Source organism: Hypanus sabinus, chromosome 2, assembly GCF_030144855.1.
Source record: "Hypanus sabinus isolate sHypSab1 chromosome 2, sHypSab1.hap1, whole genome shotgun sequence".
Taxonomy (NCBI): Eukaryota; Metazoa; Chordata; class Chondrichthyes; order Myliobatiformes; family Dasyatidae; genus Hypanus; species Hypanus sabinus.
In genome coordinates, this window is record NC_082707.1 from 129,574,722 (window position 1) to 129,601,071 (window position 26,350).

At 41.9% G+C, this 26,350-nt stretch overlaps 1 protein-coding gene across 6 annotated transcripts in view; it reads right to left on the reverse strand.

Moving 5' to 3' along the window:
• Window positions 1–6,983: 6,983 nt before the first annotated feature.
• Window positions 6,984–26,350, reverse strand: part of actn1 (actinin, alpha 1) — a 231,906-nt gene continuing 212,539 nt past the window's right edge. For 2 of the 6 annotated variants that reach the window (XM_059954974.1, XM_059954967.1), the window contains exons 17-22: window positions 25,464–25,643; window positions 23,138–23,284; window positions 20,062–20,142; window positions 19,631–19,696; window positions 14,370–14,528; window positions 6,984–7,510 (exon numbers count right to left, since the gene is read on the reverse strand). In XM_059954974.1, coding sequence (XP_059810957.1) covers window positions 7,352–7,510; window positions 14,370–14,528; window positions 19,631–19,696; window positions 20,062–20,142; window positions 23,138–23,284; window positions 25,464–25,643 — 792 coding nt within the window. In that variant the 3' untranslated portion in view covers window positions 6,984–7,351. The remainder of the gene's footprint in view (window positions 7,511–14,369; window positions 14,529–19,630; window positions 19,697–20,061; window positions 20,143–23,137; window positions 23,285–25,463; window positions 25,644–26,350) is intronic. The other 4 variants (XM_059955005.1, XM_059954997.1, XM_059954990.1 and 1 more) reach the window with 2 other exon arrangements.

The window sequence follows — 26,350 nt, forward strand, 5'->3', positions numbered from 1 at the left end:
GGAGGGAAGGGTTAGATTAACCTTGGAGTAGGTTAAAAGATCAGCACAACTTTGTGGCCCGAAGGGCCGGTACTGTTCTATGTTTCATAGGGATGACATACAAAATGAATGATTTTTTTTGACCACTTAACGAATGAAGAACATCTCATAATATCAGAATAAATGGAATGTGACTTTTCTGATTAGGTCATCAAAGTTTTTCTGGCATCGTCTCTCCAGGTCCTGTAGACTCTAGAAGAATGAGAGATGCTCATCATATTTATATTTCTAATTAATTTGTAATAAAGGAAACTATTCCCCAAATCCCTGGTTTATATTTACCCTTTAGTCGCCATGCCTGTAAAATAGATCATCTAGCTATTGCCATGTTGTCAATTGTGGAAAATTGCTTCGCTCCACTAAGCTATTGGTCTTTATGTATCAAAACAAAGGCTACACTTTGAAACTACATCAGGGACTGTGGAATCGGAGTCACAGAATGGTGAAGCAAGGAAACAGGCTCACTGGCCCAACTTGACCATGTTGAGCACATTGTCCACCTGCGTTCATCCCATTTGCCTAGTTTTGACCCTTGATGGCAGAGGTTTTTATAGACCCATGTGACTTCTTCTAGAGCATCTGTGAAACAGCTTATTCTTCTTTTCTTTTCAAAGTGGCTGGAGTCTGTGATTTACAGCTACAGAAACTACAGTTCTCTGTGAGCAATGGTTCTTGGACTCGCCGTGCTGCCTGGCATTTTGTTATCTCCAGGTGCAGCCTGTGGACGATCGGTTCCTCATTGACTGAAGCCTCGTGGGAGACTGAAACTTCGAGGTAGCAGGCGGTGTGCGCCGCTATCGGAAGAGGACCCTGTACTCAAGCAATCCCTCGCTCTCTCTTTTCAATGGCGAGTGACAGCCTGTTGGTCCTCAAGTCGGGGGACTCAGAGAAGAGAGGGAGACGATAGTAACATCGAAACAGCGAGTTGCCTGTCTCCCATTCTCTCTTTCTTCCTCGCTCGTGAGTGAGAGCCTGTCTGAGATACCAAGGTGGTAGGATGGCCTATAGTTTGGTTGGACTCTAAGTCAAAGTTTCTTTGAGGGCTTTTGCTATTGCTTGCATGTTGGGGTAAGGGGGGACTCAGCACTTCTGCTGGTACAAGTGGGGGAGGGTCAATGACTCTGCGGCTGCTTGGAGGGGGGAGGGGTGGGCTTTGGGGTCCCGTTGTTTATATCATTCATTCTCTGGGTTTTTTCTGTTTTGTGGATATCTGCAAAGACTCAAAATTTCAGTTTGTATACTGTATACATTTTCTGATATTAAATTGAACCATTATCCCTCTAATCCTTTCCCATTTATATAGCAGTTATAACTATTATAACTATTAACTATTATAATTGTACTTGCCTCCATCACTTTCTCTGGCAGTTTGTTCCATGTACCGACCACCCTCTATGTGAGAAAGTTGCTTCTCTGGGCCCCTTTAAACCCTCTCATCTTAAGTCTATGCTCTCTAATTGTAGACTCCCTTATAAAAGGGAAAAGTCTCCTGATTTCTTAGACCTCTCTAAGGTCACTGCTGTTGTCACTTTGAGAGAGCTGTGAAATTGCTCCCCAGCTTCCTTCTGTACATCAATGCTCCTCAAGGTCCTGGTTACTGTATACTTGCCCCTTTCACTTGACCCATCCAAAGTGCAATATGTACCTCTGTCCATATCTCCAACTGATCAGTATCCTGCCATGTCGTTTGACAACTTTCTTCACTGTTCATAACTCCAGAAAATTTTGTCTCATCTGCAAACTTACTAATCAGCTCATCTACATTTTCTTCCAGACTGCTTATATATGTCATAAGCAAGAGTTTCCAACATTGATCCCTATAGAACACCACTGATGGCAGACCTTCTGTCAGAGAAAGGCTGCTCCACCATTGCCACCTTCAATAGTCAAAGCAATTTAAATCCAGTCTATCATGTCACCATTTATCCCATATGTCCTAATCTTCTGAACCAGCCTACTATCAAATGTTTTACTGAAATACAACACATGCTGCCAACCCCCAATAGTCATCTTCATCACCTCCTTAAAAATCTGCATCATATTCATAAGACAGGGCCTGCCCTCCACAAAGCCCAAAAGAACAAAAGCTTTTTCCAAATGTGAGTAAATCCTATTCCTAAGAACCCTCTCCTTTAACTTCCCTACTACTGATCTAAGCCTTGTCAGCCTAGAATTTGTGGGATTACACAGAAGAAGAACATTCTCTGAGACTTTGGCTGTGGCTGGAGTGGATTGTGTCAAGGCCCCAGCAGGCTCTTCCCTTGCCTCTCTTAATAAACTGGAGCAAAGCCCATCAGGCCCTAGGTGCATACCCACCTTAATGTTCTTCAACAGCCCCAACACCACTTCTTGATCTCAACATGTCCCAGAATATTATCCTGATCCACACAGATCATCTATGCCCTTCTTCTGGGTGAACACTAATGCAAGTGATGCTGGTCAGGGATTTGAGAGGAAATGCAAGAATGTTTAGGTGAGGGAAATAGTCTAGGTCAGTATTACGGCAAGAATTCCCAGCACTGGGCGAGGTACTATTGAGACAGGGGTGCCCCATTTAAATAGTGCACTACTAAAATGTGACTGGTTGAAGAGCTGCCAATGACAAATACACTTCAAAATCATCAAATTTCTCAGAGCAGGGAGTATGAAAAAGCGAATGGGATCATTACTTGAAAGTCCAACTTGGAAAAAACAGAATCTGCACAAATGCAACTGCAAGACTGAACTCCCGGAGGGCTGTGTTTCTACTCAGAGCAATTGCACTTGTGTTCCACTCTGCAGCACAAATCATCGATTTTCTTATGTGCAGTGCAAACTGTTACATCATTTAATTTCTCAGCAGTTTAGCTAACATGACTGAATGATTTTATTGCTGCAGCATGTTAGCATGAAAAAGAATCTGAAAAGCTTTCATCTTAACCTCACTCAAACAACTGTGCAACAACCAGTTGATATAAAATTTGGCCCAAAACATCAACTGTACTCTTTTCCATAGATGCTGCCTGGCCTGCTGAGTTCCTCCAGCATTTTGTGTGTGTTGCTTGGATTTCCAGCATCTTCAGATTTGTTATTGTTTGTGATATAACATTCATACACACTTGTCTCTTTTTTGTATAGGAACTGACCTCTAAAGGTACTATATTTATTGTGCATTTTATTGGGAGAGGAATATTTCACATACATCTTTATATATATATATATATATATATATATATATCTCTTAAAATTGTCTCATATCAGGCACAGAGAGGAGGTGGAAGAGTTGAAGACAGTGCGAGACAAGTAACCTCTTCCTCAATGTCAACCAGACAATGGAGATGGTTATCGTTACAGGACAACCCAAACCACTTACATCAGTGGCACAGCACTGGAAAATGCAAGCAGTTTCAGACTCCTGGGAGTGCAGGCCTAGTACAACCTCTCGTAGTCCCAGGAACACATCCAACACAATCAGAAAAGCTCACCAATTTCTGAGGAAGCTGAAGGGAGCTGCATTACGCACATCAATACCCATGACCTTTTACAGGTGTGTAGCAGAGGGCATCCTGCACGGTACAGAGACTGCACCATAGCAGGCAGAAAGGCTCTACAAAACATTGTCAAACCTGCCCAACGCATCACCAGCACCAGTCTGTCTGCCATCGAGGACATGTACATAGAAAGGTGCTGATAAAAGGCCAACAGTACCATGAAGGATCCCTCACACCCTGCTCATGGACTGTCTGTCTCACTCCCATGAGGGAGGAGGCTACGCAGTATCCATGCCAGGACCACCAGATTCAAATGCAGTTACTTTCCTCAAATAATAAGGCTGATCAACTCCTCCACCTACTAATCCACCCCACTACCTCTATCATTTCCTGTCAGAGTTACCTTATGTATGGACACTCCTGTACCTAGTGTCACTTTATCCATATACAATCTATCTTAGTCATCTGCACTTTATTTGTTTTATTATTGTTGTGTTCTTTACCTTAGTGTTTTTTTTTGCTGCATTGGATCTGGAGTAACAATTATTTCATTCTCCTTTATACTTATGTACTGGAACTGACCTTAAACAACACTGAAAGTATAAGAACAAAGTTTTGTTGTCAGAACAAAACTCATCACCACAAAATTTCCATAGGTTAATTTATTATTAAGATTTTTTCTATAGCTACATATTAATTTGAAAGATAATCAGTAATAACAGATTCCATGTGTTTGTGGAGGAGGTGGGTACTGAAGCTCGGATCCTCGTGCTAGGAGAGCATGGTCAGGGAGTCTGGAAGTGTGCCAATAATATTGGTTATGAGCCTAGTCTTTGTGTGGAGGTGGTATTAGTAGATGGACGTCAGGGTGTGGGCCAGTAAGATTGTGCCGGTAATCACAAAGGATTGGTGACCTGCATATCACTTCAGTCGCTCTGGATTTCCAGCATCTAGAGTATCCCTTGTGTTTGCAAACCACTATATTTGTGCAGTAGAACAATTGATAATGTGCATGCAGCCCTGCATTTTCATAAAGCTACTATTTAACATACTATACACAGATGATTTGCAAATACAATATCTTTATTTGTAAGTTTTAAGAACCAGTTACCAATACAAATAGGTATTTTATGCATAAAAGCCACAGTGAAAAATTTCCACATTCTCTTTCAAGGTGAAAATAAATGCAATTTGACAGTAATTTTTAACTTATTTGACCCTCTAAAATATAAAATGTACTTTAGATTAAAATTTAAAGCTACTTTTTAAAATTTGCCAGGAAAAGGGTTTACTTGTGACCGGCGAGTTAACAGTATCTGGCATAAAATGGTCATGAGTATATCTGCACTTAGCTGTAAACGTGTTTGAATCAGACATCCATTTTGGTTGCTGACATCATTTGCTACTTGAAGGCAAGTGAAACACCAAATTTGAGTGGAGCCCATTCAAGCTTATTGCTGAGTGGATTACTCTCCCAGGCTGAAACCATGCCATTTTAGATGATTGTCCAGTTGTTTTACAGTGATTCTTCGACTTGCAAACAATTGACTTACAAATTTTTACTGAAACACTGTTGACTCATTGAGGTGTGTTTTCGATTACAAATAATTTTCATTGTATGAGTAATCTGCTACTTTGTACATTGGAACACACTATACCTTAAAGCATTTTTGAAATTCCTATTTAACAAAACATTTTCCAGGAATGCATCTTTTTCATGAATCAAAGAATAGTCATATTAATAATTGCTTTAAAATTTTCATAATTGTGACACAGCACAGGTGAATTTTGCTGGTTCTGCTAAACATTTCCCCCTTCTACTTTACTGTGGTTCTGGTAATCTAGATGGAAACTCATGTTAAAATTCGTTTATCCTCAATGAATTTTAAAACATTTTGTTACAGATTTTTTCATTTCCAGAATAGAAATCATTTCTAAAGCAACATCCATTTTGGACATGTTTTTAATTAAAATACCCTTGTTTAAATATCAGAAGTCTGAATTAAATAAATAACTGGGAATAAACAGACTAGTGCTTTAGGTGAGAAGATGTTTCGAGAGATAGGGAAGAAAAAGAATGCAGAGCCTGTCTTCTTATCAGAATGAACACTTGCAAATTTGGGAACGTTTGTTCTTTGAATACAATGCCAACAGGCATGTAAAAAGTAATGAATGTATTTGTGCTTCATATTCAAATAAAACATTAATTTCCTCTTCTCCTCACTCATCAACACCACTGAACTCCTCAATCACTTTATGCTTGAGTTTCTGAGACCACACACAGGAAAGCCATGTAAATTTAGGGGATGGAGTAATGGGGGAGGTAGCATATGTCTACTTAAAATATATTAAGATGAATTGACGTGGGTTAATAAAGAAAATGAAATATTTCCACTACTTGAGTCTCAAAGGGCATTGAGATACAGTAAGAAATGTTTCTGAATGCAGCAGCTTGAAATTTTCTTCAGCAATGGACATTTGAGGTACAGCCAATTGTTGATCTTGGATCTGAATTCAAGAAAGTTTTGATTTATAGAATAAGAGGATTTTTGATTTTTTTTTGGCTAATTTTTCATTTAAGGGGAAAGATGGGGTTAAGATTTATTACAGGTCAGCCACTGCATGGTTGGCCTCTTCCTAATCCCCTGTAAACCTGTATTCCTTTAATTGATTAATTGAGTTTGTATCCCTATTTTTTATTAATACACCTTCATGCCTTAATTTAAAATCTATTCATCAAGGGAGTCACAGCTGTAAAGTAGATGTTAAGGGCATGCAAAGGTCAAAGACGACCATAAGGCAAATAAAACTGGGTTAATTCCTCCCTCCCCACTTCTCTATTCCTATTCACCTCCCTATTTACACATTCTCTGTATAAATCATTTGCAATTAAAAAATCCTCCCCACGCTCTCTCAGTCAGCACAAATTCTGTCTGAATCATTCAGTTTCTCCTCACCTCACCCTATCACTGGAATTCCCTTGTTCTCTCCATTCTTCTCCTTTGCAACCTAAAATCTCAATTTCCTAACTGTTCCCTGTTATGATGAAACATCATCAACCTGAAAAAATATATTCCTCTCCTCATGGTTGCCACCCGAACTGCTGAGTATTTTCAGCAGTTTCTAATTTTATTTGTTTAATTTTCTGCATCTGTGGGTTTTGGCCCTTCAGGAAGTGTGGATAGCTGTGATGCTGTTAGAGCATGTGGGCTGCCAACCAGATATCCCTGACATTCTGAAAAACTCTTCAAACTACAGTGGGAAGAAATGGTTTGAAAGCCACTACTGCAATCTTATTGCTGCCATTTTTGATGTGAGTACTTGAACCATATTTGGAAGGACACATCCAATGTGCATATTGTAACTGTGGCAGCTTATCAGCTTATTTTAAATTAAATATCAAAGCAATGGCACCCATCACATTGAAGGCAGGATGTCCTTTTTTTAAAAAAAAGTCTGAAAATACTTAACATATTTATAAAATAAATCCTTTATTATATGGTGTTATGAGTGAACTTGCTCAATTTTGTGCAACAGTGAGTTACAATGTGACCAGCTTTCATATACATAAAATGTGTACATTAGTAGAAAATCAAGAAATGCAACATTGTGCTTAACTACAGATATCACAACAAAAGTAAATGGTGCATTTTGATTTTTTTTGGAACGTTTTGAGAAAAATACCTATTTCTATAATAAAATATGTTTTGAAGTTGCCTGAAGAAAAAAATATTTCTTCTGTAAACTGCACTTGCCAGTTCAAGCAGACACTCCGCAATTTCTTTAGTTTAAAGCCAAATAGAGGTGAGCAGAAACGGGGTTTGCATACAAAAGATGCAGAGTTACAGGTCACTTTCACCGTACAGGGCTGTGGAGAAGGACATGTAGTCCAGCGATCCTGGGACTGCATCCGGTCCCATGTATGGTGCCATCCTCGCGATGCAATATTCTGCTTGGTCGGGGGGTAACTCTCGCCGCAGCTCCTCAGCCGTGATGTAGTTCTGAAAGATGAGAAGGAAAGACCTGCCTTTAATCGCAATTCCACTTAAAACATGCTGGAGTCTCCCCCATTTGTGACTAATCTTAGTAAAATAATTGCAAAGCTCCACCGTCAAAATTGTGCAGAAAAGGAATAAGATTGGTCCTCAGGATAAGGTCATTAACTTGGGGTAGGCTGATTTCAGTCGTGCAAGATTGGACTTGGTGAAAATGCTTGTGGGTAAAATGGCAGCTGATAAGCCGGAGGCTTTTAAAAGATTTACTTTTGAAAGTAAGGATTTGGGACCACCTTGGCACTGAGTCTGGCTTTGTGGTTCAGAAGAGAAGGGGGGAGAAGAGGTAAGCTGTGGTAATAGGGGATTCATTGGATAGGGGAACAGAAAAGAGGTTCTGTGGATGAGAACAAGATTCCAGGTTGGTATGTTGCCTCCCGGGTGCCAGAGTACAGAACATCTCGGCTCGACTCCTCAGCATTCCTAAGTGAGCAGCCAGTGGGTCGTGGTCCATACAGGTACTAATGACATAAATAGGAAGAGGGACAAGTTTCTGCAAAGTGATTTCAGGGAGTTAGGTGCTAAGTTAAAGGACAGGATCTCCAGGGCTATAATCACAGAATTGTGCCACGTGCTAGTGAGGCCAGAAATAGAAAGATCATACAGTTTATTACATGGCTAAGGAGTCAGTGTAGGGGGGAGAGCTTCAGATGTTTGGATCATTGGGCTCTCCTCCGAGGAAGGTGCGACCTGTACAGAAGAGACAGTTTGCACCTAAAGGGGGACTAATATCCCAGTGGGAAAGTTTGCTATAACTGTCCAGAGGCATTTAAGCTAGCGTTGCAGGGAGATGGGAACCAGAGTGCCAGAACTGATCGTGGAGAGATTGTGGAGACAGAAGTTGTGAAGACGTCAGACAAAGTCAGGAATCCAGAGGTTGAGCATGGTGGGGCTAATGTTCTGAGTTGTGTATCTTTCAATGCAAAAGGTATTATAGGAAAGACAGATGAGCTCAGGGCATGAATCAACACATGGAATTATGATATTGTAGCCATTAGTGAGACTTTGTTGCAGGAGGGGCAGGACTGGCAGCTCAATATTTACGAATTAGAGATGATAGACCAGGAGGAGTGGCCTTACTAGTCGGGGAAAATGTCTCTCTTAGTTCTGACTGGAGAACTCATCTGCTGAGGCTTTATGGGTGGAACTGAGGAATAAGAAAGGAATATTATAGACCATCCAACAGTCCATGGGATTTAGAGGAACAAATTTGTAAAGAGATTGCAAACTGTTGCAAGAAACCAAGGATTGTGATAGGAGATGATTTTAACTTTCTACCTGTTGACTGTGACTCCCATACTGCAAAAGGACTGGATGGGATAGAGTTTATTAAATGTGTTCAGGAAAGTTTCCTTTATCATTACGTAGGAGTCCCAATGAGAGAGTGTGGGATACTTGATCTCCTATTGGGAATGAGACAAGGCAGATGACAGAAGTTTGTGTAGGGGAACACTTTGCATCTAGTGATCATAATGCCACTAGTTTCAAGGTAATTATGGAAAAGGATAGGGCTGGTCCTTGGGTTGAGAATCTAAATCGGAGAAAGGCCAATATATATGGTATCGGAAAGGATCTGGCAAGGTTGGATTAGGACAAAGTATTTTCTGGCAAAGTTGTACTTGGTAAGTGGGAGGCCTTCAAAAGTGAGATTTTGAGAGTACAAAGCTTGTATGTGCCTGCCAGAGTAAAAGGCAAAGATAGCAGGTTCAGGGAACCTTGGTTTTCGAGAGATATTGAGGGGAAAAAAAGGAGGTGCACAGCAGGTTCAGACAGGAAGGAGCAAATGAGGTACTTGAGGAGTATAAGGAATGCAGGAGGACACTTAAGAAAGAAAACAGTTAAACTAAAAGGCATGAGGTTGCTCTAGCAGACAAGATGAATGAGAACCCTAAGGGCTAGCTACTACACACGGATTGAAAGGGACAAAATTGGTCCTCTGGAAGATCAGAATGGTAATCCATGTGTGGCGCCAAAAGAGATGGGGAAGATTTGAGGTGGATTCTTTTGTATCTGCATTTACTTGGGAGATGGATACAGAGTCTATAGAAGAGAGATAAAGCAACAGTGAGGTCATGGACTCTACAGATTACAAAAGAGGAGGTGTTTACTATCTTGAAGCTAGTTAGGGAGGATAAATCCCCAGGGCCTGACAAGGAGCTCCCTTGGACCCCGTAGGAGGCAAGTGCAGAAATTGCTGGGGCCCTAGCAGAGATAGTTAAATCATCCTTAGTGGCAGGTGAAGTTCCAGAGGATTGGAGGAGAGCTAATGTTGTTTTGCTACTTAAGAAAGGCTCTAAGAATAAACCAGGAAGTTATAGGCCAGTGAACCTGACATCAGTTGTGGGAAAGTTATTGGAAGGTATTCTAAGGAACCAGATATGTAAGTACTTAGATAGACAAGGACTGACTAAGGATAGTCAACATGCCTTTGTGTGCGGTAGGTCATGTCTAACTAATCGTATAGAGTCTTTCAAGGAAGTCACAAAGAGAGTTGATGATGGCAAGGCACTGGATGTTGTCTTCATGGACTTTAGCAAGGCATTTTACAAGGTCCCAAATGGGAGATCAGTCAAAAAGGTTCAGTCATTTGGCATTCAAGATGAGGTAGTACTACTACCAATGAGGCATTTAACAAGGTCCCACAGAGCAGATTGCTCCAGAAAGTAAGAGCATGTGGGATACATGGTGAGCAAGCTAACTGCATCCAAAAGTAGCCTGGTGATAGGAGGCAAAGTGGAAATATTTTTATAAGTCTGTGACTAGTGGTTCACCATAAGAATTGGTGCTGGGAGCTTTACAGTTTGATAGATATTATTAACAACTTAACTATGAATGTAGGAGATATGTTTAGAAAGATGCAGAGGACATAAAAATTGTCAGTATTGAGGATGTCAAGGCTTCAGCAGGATATATATTCAGTGTACATTTGTGGTCTTCTACTGCTGTAGGCCATCCACTTCAAGACTCAACATGTTGTGCATTTAGAGATGATAGAAACATAGAAAATAGGTGCAGGAGTACGCCATTCAGCCCTTTGAGCCTGCACCACCATTCAGTATGATCATGGCTGATCATCCAACTCAGAACCCTGTACCTGCTTTCTCTCCATACCCCCCGATCCCTTTAGCCACAAGGGGCATATCTAACTCCCTCTTAAATATAGCCAATGAACTGGCCTCAACTGTTTCCTGTGGCAGAGAATTCCACAGATTCACCACTCTCTGTGTGAAGAAGTTTTTCCTCATCTCGGTCCTAAAAGCCTTCCCCTTTATCCTTAAACTGTGACCCCTCGTTCTGGACTTCCCCAACATCGGGAACAATCTTCCTGCATCTAGCCTATCCAATCCCTTTAGAATTTTATATGTTTCAATAAAATCCCCCCTTAATCTTCTAAATTCCAGCGAGTATAAGCCCAGTCAATTCAGTCTTTCTTCATATGAAAGTCCTGCCATCCCAGGAATCAATCTGGTGAACCTTCTCTGTACTCGCTCTATCACAAGAATGTCTTTCCTCAGATTAGGGGACCAAAACTGCACACAGTACTCTAGGTGTGGTCTCACCAAGGCCTTGTACAACTGCAGTAGAACCTCCCTGCTCCTGTACTCAAATCCTTTTGCTATGAATGCCAACATACCATTTGTCTTTTTCACCACTTGCTGTAGCTGCATGCCCACCTTCAATGACTGGTGTACAATGACACCCAGGTCTCGTTGCACCTCCCCTTTTCCTAATCGGCCAGCGTTCAGATAATAATCTGTTTTCCTGTTCTTGCCACCAAGTGGATAACCTCACATTTATCCACATTAAATTGCATCTGCCATGAATTTGCCCATGATCTTCTGCACACCACTGTTGTAACGTGTGGTTATTTGAGCTAAAGTTGCTTTCCTGTCCGTTTGAATCAATCTGACCATTCTCCTCTGACCTCTCTCATCAATAAGGTATTTTCACCCACAGCCACCGCTCCATGGATGTTTCTTTGTCATTTGCACCACTCTCTATAAACTCTATAGACTGCCGTGCATGAAAAATTACAGGAGATCAGCAGTTTCTCTAGTGCTCAAACCATCCCTTCTGCCACCAACAATCACTTCACAGTCGAAGTCATTTAAATCACATTTCTTCCCCTTTCTGATATTTGGTCTGAACAACTGAACCTCTTGACCATGTCTGCACGCTTTTATGCATTGAGTTGCTGCCACATGTTTGGCTGATTAGATGTTTACATTAATGAGGTGTTCCGGTATACCTAATAAAGTTGTTGCTGAGCGTAGATCAGTTGGAAGGAATGTTGGTCAGGATTAAATTCTAACTACTAGTGTAAGGTAAAGCAATTTGAAAAGTCAAACAGGAGTGGGACATATGCAGTAAATAGCAAAGCACTAAGAAACGTTGATGAACAGAGAGACCAAGGGAGTCCAAGTCTTCAGCTCCCAGAAATGGTAGGGCAGGTGAAGAAGGCATACGGTATGCTCGCCTTCCTAGGTTCAGGGTTAGGAATAAGATGTTACTATTAAGTAGTAAGGCCACATTTGAAATGCAGTTCTGGTCACCCACACTATGAGACGGATGTGATTGTGCTGGAAAGAGAGCGAAGAACTGGTGAAGATCTTGTCTGGATCGGAAGACTTTAGTGATCGGGAGAGATTGGATCAGTTTTCTCTTGGAGTGAAGGAGGCTGACTGGCAACTGATAAAGTATTCAAGATTATGAGAGGCTTAGATTGATTAGATTGTCAAAATCTTTGTCCTGTAGTGAGCAAGGGAACAGAGAGTAAGGTGAAAGAAAGGAATATTTTAGGGGACTTTAGGAGTAAGCTTTTTTAATGCAGAGCTGGCTGATAGTTGGAGAGGCTGTTGGCATCAGATATGTTAAGTATCTGTCTAAATGTATCTTAAATATAGATAGGTAATGTATTGAAGTAATGTGGGCAAATAGGCTTGATGGTGATGCGAGAGAAGGTTGGCATGTACAGGGTGCACTGAGGAGCATGGTTCTGTGCTACTCAACTCGAAATTTTCTTTCAACATTAATCACACATTTTACTGCCTGAAAAAGGGATTATTTCAGACTATAAATTACATAAACAGTAAATGGGCTTCAGTTCTGAATATCAAGTGAGAAGCTTGATAAGGGATTTGAAAGGTGAAAAGAAACACACGGCACAAGGAATCCCACTTAGACCATGAAACATAGGAGCAGAATTAAGCCATTTGGTTCATCGAGTCTACTCCAACAATTCATCATGGCTGATCAATTTCCCTCTCAATCCCATTCTCCTGCTTTCTCCCCAGAGCCCTTCATGCCCTGACTAATAAGAACCATCAACCTCTGCCTTAAATGCACCCAGTAACCTGGCCTCCACAGTCACCTGTGGCAATGAATTCTACCGATTCACTACTCTCTGGCTAAAGAAATTCCTCATCTCTGTTTTAAAATTAGTCCCTCTGTTCTGAGGCTGTGTCCTCTGGTTCTAGACGCTCCCACCGAAAGAAACACTTCACACCTAGCACTTTCACCATTCGACAGGTTTCAATGAGATCACCCTCATTTTCTAAATTCCTGCGAGTACAGGCCCAGAACCTCCAATTGCTGGCCGTATGATAACCCTTTCATTCTAAGAATCATTCTCGTGAACCTCCTCTGAACAGTCTCTAATATCAGCACATCCTTTCTTAAATAAGGGGCCCAAAACTGCTCACAATACTCCAAATGAGGTCATTGCCTTATACAGCCTTAGCATTACATCCTTGCTTTTATATACTAGTTCACTTGAAATGAATGTTGACATTGCATTCGCCTTCCTCACTGCTGATTCGACCTGCAAATTGACTTTTAGGAAATCTTGCACCATGACTCCCAAATCGCTTTGCCATCTCGAATATTTGAATCTTCTATCCGTTGAGAAAATATCTATGCTTTTATTTGTTCTACCAAACTGCACGACCATACTACTTTATCCATGTGTCATCTCTTTGCCCATTCTCCTAATCTGTCTAAGACCTCAGCAGCCTCTCTGCGTCCTCAACACCTCCTGTCCCTCCGCCTATCTTTGTGTCATCCACAAACCCATCAGTTTCATCATCCAAATCATTGGGAAACAACATAAAAAGAAAATGTCCCAACACAGACCCTTGCAAGACACCACCAGTCACTGCCAGCCAATCCAAAAAGGATCCTTTTATACCCACTCTTTGACAAGCATCACTAGCGATGCTTTTACATATCAGCTAGATATACTGACTGGCTGGAAAAACTCTAGCTTTTGTATGCTGTCGTATTCAACCCAAGTCACAGTATGGAAACAGTCTCTTCAGCCCAATGAATCCATGTTGATCATGAACCACTCATTTACACTGATCCTTATCCACATCTTTTCAAATCTTCCCCCACAATTCTACCACTCACACACATGCTATGGGCAACACACTCTGGACAATCAACTACCAAACTTAAAGTCCTTGCAGCACAAGGGAAGAATGTGCAAACCCACTCCCACCCCCTCCAAGTGCAACTTTGATGAGAATTGAACTCAGGTCTCTGGTGCTGTAAGAGGCAGTTCTACTAGCTGTGCTACTTTACTACCCATCATGCCCTGTCCACGTATTGATGGTGAAGATGGTATAATTAAACAATTTTCATGAGTAGAATGGCTCCAAAGCCAAGTGCAAAAACTTTACCAACCTCTTCTGAAATCTCACTCTTTGTGTCACAGGCCAGCAGCACAAATATTGCTTGTGTGGGGATGGACCATAGCAAATGAACAAATAGAATTTAGATTGTATGTGTATTTAGTAGAAGAGCTCACCTTATCGCCAGCCAGAACTTTAAATGAGGCCATGACCTGGTCAGCAGTGTCTGTGTCTGTGGTCTCCCGAGACATGAAGTCCAGGAAGGCCTGGAATGTAACGACGCCCATGTTGTTGGGGTCAACGATGTTCATGATGCGTCCAAACTCTGCTTCGCTCTGAAATCATCAACCACAGCAATTGTACCAAAGCCTCTTACGAGTCTAAGAGCATGCACGTACCCACATTCTGACAGCTGAAGATCAATGTGTGAAATTTTACAGCTATAGTTTACACTGGCTGAACCTTATTTTCAGCTGAAGATTAGTAAGTGGCAGGTAATAACTTGGACAAATCAAATCTCTCTAGGCATGCTTCCTGTATGGAGTGAAGGCACATCTCTACAAGAATGTGACTGAAACCCATTTGAGGACTTGGTCATATAACCTTTGTTCTTTAATGAGGGAGAACTGCATTCCTGCACACACTAAATTTTTAAACTGGATGTAAAAACAATTATTCACCTGGTATACAAATAGACATTAAAAAATCCTCAGGGACATTATCTTCCCACAAGGTAACCTAGAATTTCTTAACTATTCCACAATGAAAAATCGTAAATAATTAACTGCCTATTTAGCTCAATTCATCTGCCAACTTCTTTGAGAAGAAGCAAATTATCTGGCTATATGTTTAGACATTCTTACACTACCTTATTAATCATGTTGTTATGGAGGTCATGATATTCCTGCAGAATTAAACCTTTTTGGAATAAATAGCATTCCCTAATTATTTAGGTTTGACATTCAGGGGTTTAAGGGGATTATTAAAGAAAGTGAGGGGGTGGAGCGGGAATAAGGTTTTCTGGAGAGAATTCCACCCTATGGTTTTGGCAGATGAAAGCACAGCTGGCAAGTATTAAACAAATGCAGGTATTCACAAAGTCAGAGGAATGAGAGTTGTTCAGCTTTCAAGGCTGCAGGAGATTACAGACAGGGAAGGGCAAAGGGGCAGTTAAATCTTACAAAGGTAACACTGGTAGAGCTGGAGTATTGGGGAGGTTTTATGCTGAACAGTATAGAGAATAAGAAGCTCAGAGCCAGATTGAATACGACATTGAGGGTGCAATAAAAACAAATCCTGGATAATTAGCATGCCAGGCAGCATCTGTGGAGAGAGAAACAGAGTGCAATGTTCATGTGAATGATTACACAGGAACCGGAAAAGCAATAAAACAAATATATTTTAAATTGCAGAGGGAGGGATGGGGAAGAGTAAATATCCTCTTCCACTTTGCCCCACTTTAATTTCCAATTCTCATATGGGATCATTGACGTGTAACAGTAACTCTGATTCTTTCATCCCTATGTGCTGCCTGACTTGCTGAACATTTCCAGCGCCACCAATTTACTTCTTTTCAAACACAGCAGTTGCAGCCTGCTCCTGAGTGAGCTTATGCTGGCAGTGAGTTCCTGACGTAACTCTTGAATGACTTTCCTTGCATCGAACTGCCAAAAGTTGCAATCCTTCCCAGGACCGACGTGAGGCAAACCACCAAGTAACCGTGGTAGAGCAGAGAGGCTTCAGAAAATTAACTTAACATCACTGGCATTTGTGTATAAACTGTCTTTGTGAGAATCATGTTACCATGAGGCAACATTAAGAGGAAGAGGATATGGAAAAGGAAATCACATTAAATGAACGTGGGAAGTTCCCCCAAAGTTGGTCAATGGAGTTGAGGCTTTGGGGAATGATGATGAGTGTCTGCTGTTCAAACTTTTATTTACAGAGTTATTGGACTCTGGTATATACTGTTGGAGAGATGGGCAATGTGGTTCCTTAAGTTAGAAGAGCTTGGGGAGGGGTTGTGGAGAAAAGCTCCCACTACCTGCTCCCAATGGAGTGCATTTCAGATAGCTTCCGAAAACAAGTCCAGCTCCTGGCCTTCACGTATGGCTTAGCTACTAAGTTCAACAGAACTGTTTCTACTTGACAGGAGAAGGGGCAAAGGTGCATTACTGGCACCAGAAAATCAGTCGCTCATGGGCAATGGGGCTCCAGCTGTGTTTGGCAGCTTATCTAGAGGAACAAAAACTGATTTGAAACCTCGGCTGCCTTGAGGCTATACCCATTCAAGGGGTAAACCGTGAGGAAAAATCCAGAGCTGGAGAACCCTAAGACAGTCCTATGTTGAGTACAACACTGACTGGCAACTCCTGTGACACTGCTAGTACCAGACTATATTTGTCTCTGCCGTTCCTTTGGATTCATCAGCTGCATGGAGAGGGGTTGCTTGCTCTTATTATACTGCCCTGGCTTGCGTATTGACTTCAAGCCGGGATGCAACATCTGTGGTCGACCCCAACCAATGAAGACTAAGAAGATTGGGTTAGGTATAGGGAATCAAGAATTTCTTCTGGAATCCCATCCCAATACCTAATTGCTCAAACTGCGTACACTAAGGCCAACATTCTTTTTCTGTTAAGAACAGTCTAACCGTAACATAGAAGCATGCATACAAGGGTTTGGATGGAATTGCTGAGTAAAAGTCCTCAATCCCACTAAGGTTTAACTAGGACTATAACTGGGAAGTTGTGTATTTTGCCTCCAAAAGTCTTGTTCTGCCCTTGAGGTGGATTGAGAATTTGACTCTGTTTTCACCCTTTCTGTCCTCCCAATCAGGAAGATAATACAATGACACACCCAAAAGGGGTTGAGACAGGCATTACCCAATCCCCAGAATGCTGACAATTATTCTGATAATAAGCAGGCATGTCTGCTTCATTGAAGGTATAACTGCAGACAAGTTGGAGTTCAGATCAAAGAACAAAGCACAGTTCCCCTTCCTTGAAGGGATGTTGGGGTTGACTTAGCCTCCCTCATTTGGCCTGGTTGAGATCTACAGAGACTGGTCAATGAATGTGACCTTCTGAATCTCTGGAGATCAGCTAGGAGTAACCTTGGTCTGCTGTGCCAAGATATCTGTTATTGATGATTAGTCTCTGCCATACAAGGGCTGACTGGTTGGGCTGAAGTAGAATTAAGGGGGATGCAGAAAGTCATGTGTCAACATTACTTTTATTTGAGCTTGTCTAATTGTGTTTTTAGCATTTTTTGGAGGGGAAAGCAGATAGTACATCAACAACACTAGAGGTGGTACAAGTTAAAGAGCTGAAGAAAGTTGCATGTAAACTCTGCTTCTGTAGATATAACTTTTATCTATGTGGGGGGCTATGAAGTAATATATCCAATATACAACCTTATGTGAAACAGTAGGATAAATCTGGGCAGCTTTAGAGGAACTAAAAATGAAGATCCATTTGAGTTTGAGATAAATTCGGTGCCCAGAGAGGAAGGACAACGTTTACCAACAAATTACACCATTCAACCCTTATCTGTATTAGTTTAGCAATTGATAAACCAAATAAACTAATATCTTAAGGAGTCTCTAGATAACGTAACAACTTTTCTCACTTCCCCTCCAAATTTGCAATATAGTTTGGCTCCTAGTATAAGCACAGGGAAATTCACTTTGCCAGGACTATTTTACACCCCCACTCAAGAGCAGGGAAGAAGTTTTGCCTACTTTAGGAATACCTCAGTATTAGGTTGCTGATACATCCATTATACCCTGCACCATTTATCTCAGATGGAACACCAACATTATAAAGAAATATTTTTCAAATGAGTGCTTAATGCAATCTCATATCCAACCTTCCATCCCCTGTGAAAGAGAGGATGTTGCCAAATTAAGTGCTAATTTATTTACCTTATTCTTTTTAAGGATCTAAATTGCTTTCTTATTCCCAGCCCCAATTATTATCTTAAAGAAAAGCAAACTCTACTGAATATTTACACTCTTCAATCTGTACAATTTGTCTGGGTTGCTTTATCCGAAGTTGCTGTTCCCTATGGTTGTCCTTTTGTTGTGTGTTAATGGTAGAAACAGCTGAAGCCATTTGGCTTCAAAAGCCTGCTTAGATCAGTTCTGTTTTGCTGTCATTGCTCAACATCCATTAATGCCTTTTGCAAATGTAAATCAATACACTTCCATCATCAGTAACCTTACCAATTTATGTTCTTCCCCACTTGCCAACGTCCCATTTAAGTTTCAATGATAAGGAGCTTTCCCCTGGGATTCTCTAACCCAGAAATTACATGACATATTGGGATGGCCAGGAAGAGAGTGGAAGGAAAGGCATAGCAACACTGTAGGCTCAGAGTCCCATATTTTGAAGGAGTATAGGAACAAGTGGTAACCATGCATCCCACTGACCCATTTCTAGGTTGAATTGAATTGCATCTCAACTTTTATTTCCTTTCCTTTGTACCATTACCCCTCAACATTTTTCCCAGTGTAAATTTATCTCATTTGTGAAAACAGGAATCAGGATGGTAGCTTTGAAATACGTCATAAAAAAATGGAAGCAGTCAAGGAATCCATTATCTCTTGTCAGCAGAAGTTCCAAAATGATGCTAACTTTGCTGACGTTGTTGTAGATGACCCAAAAATTAGACTGGAGAAACTGGGTTTATCCTCTCACAGGAAAACAGGAGGCTGATCTTATTGGAGGTTTATAAGATTACCAGAGGCATGGTTAGGACAGATAGTCACATGGGAGCCTCCAACTAGAGGGCACAGGTTTGAAGTATGAGGGGAGAAATTTAAAGGAGATCGAGGGGTAAGATATTCCGCATCAGGGGAGATGGTTATCTGCAATGAGCTGCCAGAGAAGCTGGCAAAGGCAGATACAATTACAATGTTTAAAAGGTATTTGAAAGGTGTAGAGGGATGTGGAATTAGTGTAGATAATCATCATGATCAGCACGAATGCAGTGGACCAATAGGGTCTGTTTCTGTGCAGTAGGATTCTAGGATTTTATGGTAAAAAGCTCTGCAAGGTACCGACAAGATTACCTACAGTGGAGGAGAGGAATTCTCGTACTGCGGACATTTTTTGCAATAATGACTTGGCACTTTACAGTAATCTACAGGAAACCTACTGTATCAGTGTGAGCATATTAACTAGTCACTCTTGCAAAATGGAAATCCTCTGGGACAAGGCTGAATATTCCACCATAGAATGAAGAGGCAAACTATCGTTAACGTTTAAAAAAACAACCCCAAGCAAGGAAACCAACAAACTCTGTTTCTGGATAAAGCAAGTCACTAATCCAAACACTTGTACAATGACAAACACCAGTTAACATGAATTAATCAGCCAGCTTCAGAACCAAGTGCTAATAAATTGAAAATAGAAGGAATGGGAAGTCACCATACCAGATTGTAACCCATGGAGATAAGGCAAGCTTTGAAATCATCACTGTCCATCATTCCAGTCCTCTTCTACAGAGAGAGGAGGAAGGAGACACCAACAAGACACAGACACAGTGAAAGATCATTAGGCAACGAGGGAGAGGGAAAGTCAAGTGGAAAAACACGTCAACGATGAATCAAAGCAAAAAACACAAGCAGAAACCAAAGGAGAAAAGCATACAGAATGTTTCAATTAAGACAGGTTCAAAGTTGTAAGCAGTTGGAGAAAACAGTCAATTGAAAAGGAAGACAAATTACAAAAGACAATTCATCACAGACACAGAGAAACAGTAAGATCAACACAGATAAAAAAAAAAGAGAAAAAAAAAACACAAGTTTAGTTAATTCAGCACACGGGAGTGCAGTACTTCACATCATATACTAGCAATCAATACCTGTGCGTCATTTCCAATATCGTACCCCAAGCTGATGAGGCAGGCTTTGAATTCCTCTGCTCCAAGGGTGCCAGAATGATCCTGGGTTAGGCAATGCCACGTGGGACGCCATGCATGGTGGTGGAGGCAGCAGTTGTTGGGTGAGGGCAGGGGGCGGGGATAGAGTGAATAGTTGTGCGTGCAAGGGGTAAATGGGGAAGGGAAGAGATCATGCAAGTGGAAAGAGGAAACAAAGTGCATAATATTAGATATTGCAACAGTTTAAACATCACGGTTCCAAATGATAAAGCTTCATATCCAGACTACTAGAAAGCTGCGCTCCCCAGTAGGTTTGTCTGACAGGGACCAAAACTAACAATTGACTTCCTTTTAATTAAAAGAAATGAATTGGGGAGTTTTCCAAATCAGTTCTATTTTAAGAGTTAGAATACACCAATTGCATAGCAATGGTTATGTTTTCTAATTTTGAGCAAGCTAAAAATTATTATTATCCATACAAGCCAACAGCACTGGAGGCATCTCCAGATATTCCCTCATTTTTGACCTCTCACCATGGACTGGTGCAGCGTACCAGTAGTAGAATGGCCATCACAGTTACGGGCAGATTGGAAATCTTTAAGATGCTTCACCCCTGCTTACAAACCCCACAGAGAGACTGGACGGTGTCTTGGTATTGCACCTTCTGAAGTGGTCACAATCCAGGTGTTTCAAGCTTCAGTTCAGAGCTGGAAGGGCAGGGAATGAAGGAGTGGGAAGGACATAAAACCCTAACGGAGTTGAACTTTGGAACAATTTAAAGATTGAATATTAGTTTTATTTGTCAGATGTACTTTGAAACATACAGTGAAATGCGTTGTTTTGCGTCAAAGATTGTGCTGGGGGCAGCCTGCAAATCTCACCAGATTGATTCCTGGGATGGCAGGACTTTCATATGAAGAATGACCGGATCGACTAGGCTTATACTCACTGGAATTAAGAAGATTGAGGGGGGATCTTATTGAAACGTATAGAATTCTAAAGGGATTGGACAGGCTAGATGCAGGAAGATTGTTTCCGATGTTGGGGAAGTCCAGAATGAGGGGTCACAGTTTAAGGATAAAGGGGAGGTCTTTTAGGACCGAGATGAGGGAAAACTTCTTCACTCAGAGTGTCGTGAATCTGTGGAATTCTCTGCTACAGGAAACAGTTGAGGCCAGTTCATTGGCTATATTTAAGAGGAAGTTAGATATGGCCCTTGTGGCTAAAGGGATCAGGGGTATGGAGAGAAAGCAGGTACAGGGTTCTGAGTTGGATGATCAGCCATGATCATACTGAATGACGGTGCAGGCTCGAAGGGATGAATGGCCTTCTCCTGCACCTATTTTCTATGTTTCTATGTCACTACACTTCTGGTGCCAACGTAGCATGCTCAGAATTCATTAACCCTAACCGTACATCTTTGGAATGTGGGAGGACACCGGGAGAGCCAGGGAAACCCTGCTATCACAGGGAGAACACACAGACTCCTTACAGACAGTGGCAGGAGATGAACCCTGATCGGTGTTCGCTGATGCTGCAGAGTGCTGTGCTACCGTGCCGCCCTTTTGTAATTTGGGATGTTAACATGGTATAAGCCGCATGAAAACAGGCTATTTGGCCCAATTAGTCCATGCTGGCATGCTTGCTCAACTTGAGCTGCTTCAGGGTTCTGAGCAAAAAGAACATGAATTATAAACTGTGATAGTCTCCCCTTCATCCCATGTTACTTCATTATGAAGTAATCCCATATTACTTCAATTATTAAATGATTGTTAATATTGATCCCTGTCATTTTCCTGTCAAATCTGCGTCATTAGATGGAAGAGTTCTTTTTCAAATTCAGAAGTACCTTAAAACAAACAAGTATGAATACAATTTAACAAAGCTGCACATCCAAGAGTGGATGTGTCCCTTGATGCAGTGACACACGGTGCTCAGGATAAGGATATGCAGTGAGAGCAGTTGCATGTGATAGACAGGTGAGTTGAGCCAGAGGTACGAGGTCAAACATTCAACTCCTTTAAAGCACGTCTACAGTCAACATGTAAGAAAAACATTCAATATTTATTTTTCAATACACCATTCTCATCTTCTTTAACAGATCTTTTATTGGACAATTACAATGCAGTGTTAAAATTCAGAATATTAAGCACCTCAACATGGAAACCTGATGTTAATAATCCAGGTAATTTAAAGAGCAGATATAATGATTAGCTAAAAATTAATGTGTTGTTACGTAATATCAAAGATGACTGCACCTTTAAGAACCAATCTTACTTTAGCATATATTATCTAATTTTTATAAGGAATAGTATGTTACTCATTGTGCAATTTGCTTTTATTTTCTTCGCAGCCCAAGTACCACCTGTGAATTTTCACCTCCTGGTGCCTGGCAACCTCCCTCTATCCAGTTGCTATGGAGGGAAGCCATCAGTGACATTCCTGCCCTAGCAGACTAGCTTTTTTCCTTCTTCGCAGCACCAGCACTGAAACACCGCTGAGACCCCTAACCCTGGCGTATGCTATCCAATTCTCTGAGGCATGGACATGTTCAAGCTACTAGCTGCTACAGAAGAAATCGCCCCAAATCTCTTGATAACTGGTGACTGTGTTCCCAAGTGCTACTAGAATGGACATGGAAGATGCAGCTCTGCCCGGCTGGGTAAAGACTGCCACACAGGGGGAATGCTCCTCGGTGATCTCACTGAAGAGAAAATAATGTGTCCCAGCCTCTGCCTTCAGCTCAGAAGGGAGGAAGGGAGAGAATTAGCTTAGGCAAAAGCATGCTGAAGGAACATCCTTTAGCACTGATTAGTTTGTTGTATCTTATGTCATAACTGTTAACAGCTCTCCCCACTGCACATAATTTCTTCTGCTTATTAACTGGGTCTCAGGAGCAGCTAGTGACTCCAATTTTGGTTTCCATGGCAAACATTCCACTCTTAAAACCCATCACCCATTTCTTAGATGAATCCTTTGCTGTAGTCGAGTAATCTCGGCCAGAAAAAAAATCGAACAAGTATCACAGATAGACACACAAATCAAATTGCTGGCTTACCCTATCGAAGTGATTGAAGGAGGCCCGGAACTCATTCATCTGATCCTGGCTGATGCCCTTGGCATCCCTGGTCAGGACCTGGTTCTCAATTTCATTGATTGTCCTGGCAATGGTAGTGAGCAGCTGTTCCCAACCCACCCGGATGTGCTGAAACAAAGACAAGGAAGTCAGTGCACTTGTTTAATGCATCCTCCATTGTATCTCCCACACTTGGGTATTCTCTCGGAGTGCTATTCTCTATGCATCTTTGTAAGACCTGCACCAAAATAAGGAGTTTAATACCATGCAAGCTAGAACAGCTAGCTTATCTTTAGTAACAGTTGCTAACAGGGTGGGAGGAAAATGATGCAGTGGGAGTTCTACTGTGCTCAAAACCACAAATAACGTTACACCCTGAATACTGCCAAGTACAACCATTTCCACTTCAATTGCAATAAATGCTCAGGTCAGGTAGAGAAACAGTGAACACTTCAAGTCAGAATCAGATTTATTCGCATGAACCACTCCGGGCTTTCACCTCTTCTTACCTGCCTATCACCTCTGCCAGGTCCTTTCTCCTATGGTCCACTCTCCTCTCCCATCAGATCCTCCTATCCTTCCTCCCCAACCCTTTACCTTTTCCACCCACTTGGCTTCACCTATCACCTTCTAGCTAGCCTCTTTCCTTCCCCCCCCCCCCATCTTTTTATTCTGGCATCTTCCCCCTTCTTTCTCATTCCTGAAGAAAGGCCTCAGCCTGAAACATCGACTGTTTATTCATTTCCATAAATGCTGCCTAACCTACTGAGTTCCTCCAGCATTTAGTGTGTGTTGTGAAATTTGATGTTTTAACAAACAAAATACTGATATCTAAGACATATCACAAAACGTCTGCTCCTGAAAATGCACTCTCAACATTTTAGGAACAGCTTCTTCCCTTCAAGAACACTACCTCATTATTCTGCAAATCATAAACACACGAGATTCAGCAAATGCTGGAAATCTCGAACAACATGCACTAAATGCTGGAGGAATTCAGCAGGTCAGGCGGCATCTATGGAAATGAATAAACAGTTGACTTTTCAGGCCAAGACTTTTCTCCATGACTGGAAAGGAAGGGGGAAGATGCCAGAATAAGCAGGTGAAGGAAAGGAAGCAAGGTGATAGGTGAAACCAAGTGGGTAAGGGAGAGGTGGGAGGGGGAGAATGAAGTAAGAAGCTGGGAGGCAATAGATGTAAAAGGCAAAGGGCTGGAGAAGAAGGAATCTGATAGGAGAGGAGAGTAGACCATGGGAGAAAGGGAAGGTGGGGTAGTACCAGGAGGAGGTGATAGACATTGACAACTTTGTCAAATAACTCCGCTCCGTCTGCAGAAAGCGGAATTGGTGACCAACCATTTAAATTCCTATCCCCATTCCCGTTCCAACACGTCTGTCCTCTTCTTCTGCCATGATGAGGTCACTTTGAGATTGCAGGAGCAATACCTTAAATTCACTTCTAGGTAGCCTCCAACCTGATGACATGAACATCTATTTCAACTTCCCTCCCACCCCATTCCCTCTTCTTCAATTCCCTACACTGGCCCCCTCTCTCACTTCTTTTCTCCACCTGCCTATCACCTCCCCTGGTGCCTTTTGTTTCAGAAAGAGAATGCATCCATCTGTTTTGACATTCCAAACTAAGATCGCACTGTTTATCTCAAATAAACAGCTTTGAATCTTCCTGCGTATCTGACAACTGTACCGGAATAGTCATCTGCTTAAAAAATGCATCGCCTTTAAGAAATGACACTGATCCATTTTAAAAGGGCATAGGTCATGTGTGGGTGGCCACCGGCTAGAAGTAAAAGAGTGACTGCCTTGAAGCTAAAGTATTCACCAGAGCTTGCACTGTGTGGCTGCCTTGTCGCGTGACTGGTTTCATTTCCATAAACGCGACTCCTGACGTGGACATTGTCTACAGCATATGTGCTGATACTTGAGTCAAATGATTGAGGTTTTGTACTTATGAAGTTCTGCATTGCAGGGACGAGGGACAGCTGACCCCTGGATGTGTTAGAACTCCAGTCAATGCTGGAGCGAAGGGTGAGGGGAGCAAACTCCATGCTCAGTGCCTCTACTATTTGTACCCACGACCTGAATCAAGGAAAAAGAAGAACACGAACCATTTCAACTGTAGGCCACCAACACAATATAAGACCAAAGTTATGAGCCAGCAGCGGAAGTTCAGAGTGCAAGGAGATGGTTATCTCCAGACATTTAAACAGAAACTACAGCCATCAGCATTAAGAAGAGGGCAGCGGTTAAGCAGAAATCACCGCCTCCATGGATGCATGGAATGCTCTCACCTCCATTGTGTAGTTGGTGTGTTTGTTGTCGAAGATCAGTGCCTCTTGGATGAGCTGATGGTCTCCCTCGAGCTGATCAATCTTTGGTTTGTAGTTGACAATGCTCCTCTCGTACTGCCGCAAGTGGTTCAGCTGATCCTCCAGCGTGCCGTGCATCTCAATGGAAATGCGCCCAATCTCCTGTAACAGTTGGCAGAAGGCTGGCCGGTCAGTGTCAGGGGGTGAACTGCCCCACCGCAGGGGCGAGGGTGACAAAATGATGCAGCCTGAAGAGCCGGAGTCTCATGGCGACAGAGAACTGGGTTCAGTCCTGATCTCTGGAGCATGTTCTCCATAGCCACACCCCAGGGATGTGCAAGCGGCCATAGTAAATTACCCCTAATATGTAGGTGACTAGTGGTATCTGGGAAGTGGGGAAGGGTGGAGGGGTGGGGAGGTGAGTTGCTATGAATACGGGAGGAATTAAAAACGGTATTATTGCAGGATTAATTTAAGTAGGTGATTGATAATTGGTGTGTACGTAATTTGCTGAAGGTCCTGTTTCTGTGCTGTCTTTATTTCTGCGACTTCTCATCAGAATGACGCCCAGAGCTTAAACACGATTGTAAAACAGAGGTGCTAAAACTCCATACATAGGAGCAGACATTTTCTACAGCTACTAGTCTCGTCCAGCCAGGCAATGCAAGATATTTGTATTTGACCCAGCTGCTGCACGAGACCAACGTTTCTTAGCAGCTTATGATCAACACCACATCTAGGGGCTGGGGTCAGGGAGAAGATGGCTGGTGGTCCACAGGATGAGCACTGGGATTGTGGTTTGGTTAAGGAATGAAAATAACCAGAGTGTCTCCAGAAGGGGGTTGGTGGCAAGAGGCTAAGAGGGAGGT